At 35.4% G+C, this 6,000-nt stretch overlaps 1 protein-coding gene across 1 annotated transcript; it reads left to right on the top strand.

Annotated features, from left to right (window-relative positions):
* Positions 1 to 1,265: 1,265 nt before the first annotated feature.
* Positions 1,266 to 5,521, top strand: LOC141652547 (uncharacterized). Its single transcript, XM_074460069.1, has 3 exons — positions 1,266 to 1,756; positions 3,626 to 3,997; positions 4,100 to 5,521. Exon 3 carries the CDS (start codon positions 4,148 to 4,150, stop codon positions 5,150 to 5,152), a length of 1,005 nt encoding a protein of 334 aa, XP_074316170.1. The 5' UTR covers positions 1,266 to 1,756; positions 3,626 to 3,997; positions 4,100 to 4,147; the 3' UTR covers positions 5,153 to 5,521.
* The last annotated feature ends 479 nt before the right edge of the window (positions 5,522 to 6,000 follow it).

Raw genomic sequence — 6,000 nt, 5'->3', positions numbered from 1 at the left:
CCGCCAATTCATAATAAACCTCCCATTTCATCTTGGCACAAAAATTAAGGAAACACACTACCCCACCATATAATTAAATTTGGACCACATAAATACACTACCCCACCATACAATTAAATTTGGACCACACAAACACTTACCAAAAAAGGAAATAGGGAGGTTATTGTGAATAACCGAAAAAGGAAAAAAGGAGGTTTATTGTGAATTGGAGGGAGTATTACTTATTAGCATAGAAAAAGGAAAACTTGAGGACAATTTTACATACGAAAAATCAAAATATCATTACATTTACCAATTTTAATAAATATTGTGTATTTGGTGTTGTATTTTAGAGAGATTTTCGTATTTTATAAAATCACACTAATTAGTATATATTTTGGTGATGTATTTTTCAAATAAGAGATCGAAGATATTTGTGATGGAGAAAATTCTTTAATATAATAATTTAAATATATTTATGGTTAAAATGTGATAACAATAACATAAGTAAAATATATAATAATCTTACAAACTGACATATATATGGCAGTCTAAAGTATTTAAGTGTAATATATTTCTCTACAAATATTGAGAAATAAGAATTATAAAATAGGCCAACATTTGTTTAGAATAAACAAAAGTTTAAGCTCAATATTTGAGAATAACCAACCAAGCCTATTTACTATTAAAGCCTAATTTGTAGTTGAGGATGATTTGAGGGGGAAAATTCATAGTTTCAGCTATTCATTTAGTAAATAGAGGTTTTCAAATAATTGATTTTTGTAAATAAAATTAAACTTCGTGATTATGATAGTTAAATTAAAGTATAAACTTTTTTTCTCTTTAATGTTTTTTGATTTTTATTTATTTACAAAAAGGAAAAGATGACCTAACGAAACCCGTTTCTACAGAGAAAAATGAACATACATCGGATGTATTACCTCAGATTTTACTTGTTTTTGAGCATTTTTGTATTTTTTATGAGCTTATTACCTCAAACTTTATATGTTTTTGAGCATATGTGTATTTTTTTTTGAGTTTATTAAAGTTTATAAGTTAGATTTTAATTTTTTTCCGTCAAAACTCAAATTTAAGTAAGTTTGTATGTAATGTTTTTGAGTTTTAATGTAATTTTTTTGAACTTAATATTTTAGTGAATGAACTCAAAAACTTTATAATAAAACTCATAATTTTTAAAACAAAGCTCAAAAACTTTATTAAAATGCTTAGAAAGTATAAAACTTGTGTATTACATTGTATAATCCACTTTCTGGTTTCTACACCACCTTTCCTCATTTCATTTCATTTCTCTCTCCTCGAAAAAAATTTCTCTCTTTCGACAATTTTTTTCAATCTCCTCTCTTATAGATCGCCGATAATCTCTCAAATCCCTCGATTTTCGCTAATTATCTTTTAATTCCTCTTCAATCTTACCTGGATCTTGAAATATTCACTCGATTTCGATCGATTAATTAGGGTTTTGTTATTTTTCGATGCTTTTTATATGTATATATATACTCTCACAAACCCTAATTCCCTTGATTATTTTCTGTTGATAATAAAAAGTTAGGGTTTTGCTTTGTTTGATTGATTAATTAGGGTTAGAGTGATTTTTGATGTTGATAGAAGGAAGAAAAATTGGGGAAAATGCAAGGATATTATGCATGGGTGTGAGAATAGTAGGAGGATTCGACGTATGTTGTCCGTCCCTTCATCGGTAAATTAACGTCGTGTAATCGCAGAAGTTGATGATTCTTACGCTGATGCTAGTTTAAAGGTATTTTTCGGCTTTTTTTTTTTCGAATTGATTGCTGTTTTTTTATTATTGAATTGATTGATTGATTGGTTACTTGATCGGTTGTTCGTTGTTTTGTTAATTCGATTGATTCAGCTGTGGACGGGGTTCTTTTTTGGGGGAAATCGTCGAATTCGTGTTAAAAATGCGTTTGTTCTGGTCGTTAGAGTTTTTGATGGCTCGGGTGATGCGGTTTTGACTTCAGTTGTCGATGTTTGATGGATTTTTCGTGTACAGCTGCTTGTGTGAGATGTCGTTTCTGACATTTCTCGGTGGAACTGAACGAGAATAGGGCGAGATTGTTGGCGGTATTTGGTGGATTCGAACAATTAATACTCCCTCTGTCCCGGTCATTTGTTGTCCTTTTCCATTTTGGATGTCTCGACGTTTTGTTGTCCTTTTTCTATTTTAAGAATGAACTTGATGAGTAATTTGATCATTCACACTCAATTTGTTCCACTTGTCATTTAGCTATTGGCCCTCTCCTCTTTCCTTGGTCTTTGTGCCAAAACCAAAGGACAACAAATGACCGGGACGGAGGGAGTATTTGTTTAATGGCCCTGTTTTGAGGGGTTTCTTGGATGTGACTATGTTTGTAATCCAGTTTTATCACGTTGCTATCTATGTTGAGAGGTTGAATTTATGTTGGAAAAGTTTAGAGTCCTTGTTATCGATGTATGTGTTGGTGGACTGCTATTGTTTTGTTTTGGGGAGCTCAAAAGAAGGTTTTGATTGGTTGGAGATTTTTAGTCGGGCAAAAAACCTAGACCATCCCGAAGCAGAGGTCGCGACCCGGTTTTACTCTTAATCCCACTTTATTTATCTTGACCTACTTTCACCCTCCCAAGCAGAAGGTCACGACCTAGGTAATCAACTCAATCATTTTTCACTTTCCAACCAATTACATCTCTCAACATTATATAACCTTTTTCATATATATTTTTTTATTAATTATTAATATTGTCAACCAATCATATATCGCCACATATAGGTCATGAGGTAGGTCAATTTGCTCCACCAAAGGTCACAAATTGACCTCTTCTCTCCAAAGGTCACCATAATTTTCTAATTAAGTGGTGATTAGTGTGACCAAGCAAGGTCATGACCTAGCAATTGACCTTGCTTGGGGATGGTGAAGACATGGCAAAACTCTAATGGCTTGAACTCCCACCTGCATTCGACCTGAATCAGAGGACTGAAACTATGACGACCCGAAATGACTGATTTTGGGAACAAAAGCCTTTAATAGTTATGACCTGAAATGGTCTGAAACGACTTGAAATTACTTATATGACCCAAAAAATCCTTTTAATTATGACCGAAGCTGACCCATAACGACTGTCCTTAATAGTGACCTAGCTTGAAAGGACCTGTACCCGAAATGAGTCTATGACAGTGCACCTGAAAATGCACGACACGAACTCAACCCAATCCCAAAATCTACAACTCGTTTGCCAGGTCCAAGTGAATGAAGCAAGAAATGAAAGGGTAGACAAGTAAATAAACAGTTTACATCTTTGTTAGTTCTTTTAGTCATTGGTAAATCTCTTTCATGGCCATGGGTGGTACTCATTTATCATCTTCATCTTCTTGGTTTATGGTTGCTTTAGTTCTTCATACCGACATGGGATGACATTAATAGGACTATAGGAGCCTATGACATGACCAAGAGACACATGTATACTTCTTCTACTTGGCATCCTAGCTGGCACATTAAATAGTGTCAGGCTGAGATTCGAGTACATCTGTTTTTCTTTTATTTCGGCATGGAGAGGGACTATAAGGTTCGGTATTGTTGTTTTATGGGGCTCTTTCGCTTGTTTTCTTAATAGATTTGTTTAATTATTGCAGGATGTTCGCAAGATTCGCATTGGTGACTGTGCTCTGTTTAAACCACCCCAAGAGTCCCCTCCTTTCATAGGTATAGTCCATTCATTGGGATCCGACAAGGAGACTAAACTGAAGCTAGGTGTGACGTGGCTTTATCGACCTGCAGACATCCAACTTTTGAAAGGCGCTGCCATTGAAGCTGCGCGTAACTAAGTTTTCTACTCTTTTCATCGGGACGAGATTCCTGCTGCTTCACTTCTTCATCCTTGTAAAGTTGCATTCTTGCCCAAAGGTGTTGAACTGACAACAGGAGTATCTTCGTTTGTCTGTCGACGAGTTTATGATACTACAAACAAGCGGTTGTGGTGGCTAACAGATAAAGACTTTATTAATGTGAGTGACCTTTCAGTTTTGCTTTGTTATTAATAAAACCCGATTTTAATTTTTTTTTTTTTTAAAGTTATCTTTGTAAGTCTGTCTATTATATTTCTTCAGGGTCGGCAGAAAGAAGTAGATCAATTGTTACAGAAAACACAACTTGAAATGCATGCAACAGTACAACAGCCTCAAGGAGGTCGTTCACCAAAACCACTGAATAGTCCAACGTCAACGTCAACGTCACAGCTAAAACACAGCCCAGACAGTGTGCAGAACGACTCTACATCGTTTCCTTCTCATTCAAAGGGAAAGAAAAGGGAGCGAAGTGATCAGGATTCTGAGCTTGTGAAACGTGAGCGTTCTTCAAAAGCAGATGGTGGAGACTCCAATGTCCTGAGCTCAACACTATTGCTGAATTCGGAAATTGCAAAAATAACGGAGAATGGTCGGCTCGTAGATTCCAAAGCTGTAGAAAGACTAGTTCAACTCATGCACTCAGATAAATCTGAGAGAAGAATAGATATCCCATGTCGGTCGCTGCTGGCTGGCGTTATAGCTGCGACTGACAAGGACGATTGTCTTAATCGATTTGTGCAGCTCAGAGGTCTACCTGTATTGGATCAATGGCTTCAAGATTTCCACAAGGGTAAGCTTGGCGACTCCAGCAGCCCTAGAGATCATGATAAATCAGTGGTCGACTTTCTTCTGACTTTGCTCCGTGCGTTGGACAGACTCCCTGTTAATCTTAATACATTGCAGATGTGCAACATTGGAAAATCTGTAAATCATTTAAGATCTCACAGAAATTCAGATATTGAGAAGAGAGCAAGGACTTTAGTTGATACATGGAAAAAGCGTGTTGAGGCTGAGATGAATATTAATTATTCAAGATCTGCTAGTAGTCAGGGTGTTTCTTGGCCTGCCAGAGTGCGGAATGAAGTCTCGCATGGTTTAACAAGGCATTCCAGTGCATCTGATGCCGCCATGAAAAATTCCTCTTCACAACTTTCTTCGTCTAAATCTTCCCCAGCTAAGTCGATCCAGGAAGAGACCTCTCATGATGGGGTGAGGGACCCATTGGATTTTTTTTTCTCTCTATTGGGAGACGGTATCTCCGTTATCATCATCAGCCTCCTCTTCACTATAATAGCAAGATCTCTTAATGTCTGAGTATTTTTGCTGTGTTTTTTAAAACAGTTAGTCTTACTATAGACGGATATATCCGTTTAAAATGAAAGACGGGTCAAATATGTTTAAAGTGGTGATATTTTTGGGCCCCACCATGCAACTTGTTGCTTGTTTTATGTGTAAAGTGGGTGGATATTTGTTTTTAAAATATTGTTTAGATTCCTGATTCTTGGCTGGTGTGAGTGGTAAGGGCTCTCATCTCTTAAACAAGTGGTCAGGGGTTCGATTCCTGATTCTTGCGAATGAAAAAGTCAAACTTGGGAGGGGTCAACCCATTAAATTGCCTTCAGTATCCCGAAGGAGATTGCCCCAGCTGTCGGTAGGGGATACTCCTGGTCAACACCAAAAAAAAAAAAATATTGTTTAGATTAAATATTTTTGTGGGTATATTTTTATTTTTTGTCATCAATGCCAGTTGGGTTTTTCTCTCTTTAGAATTTTTTTTACAATTTTTTAAATTTGTTCTGAAATGTATTTTAATGAGGTTTAAACTACATGCATTATATAAAAATATTGATTTAGCTCCATTTTTGTTTTCAACGGGTTTCTTTGTGTCATTGTGTGTTTTTTATTTCCCAAATAAAATTATGATTTTTTTTTTGTGATTTTGCGTTTTGAAATGGCAGCTACTAATATTATTATTTTGATTTTTTAACACAGCAATTATTTAACATTGTGACTCAAGTCATTTATAATTCAAGTCATTTATAATTTATGATTGAGTTATGTAATGAGCCAAAGAGATCCATAGTTCGTATATATCATATCATATTCATAAGAGTACTAAACAAATGAACCATAGTTCGTATATATCATATCATATTCATAAG

Source organism: Silene latifolia, chromosome 4 (genome assembly GCF_048544455.1).
Source record: "Silene latifolia isolate original U9 population chromosome 4, ASM4854445v1, whole genome shotgun sequence".
Lineage (NCBI taxonomy): Eukaryota > Viridiplantae > Streptophyta > Magnoliopsida > Caryophyllales > Caryophyllaceae > Silene > Silene latifolia.
Note: the sequence above shows the minus strand (reverse complement) of the source record. Positions and strands in the feature narration are given on the sequence as shown.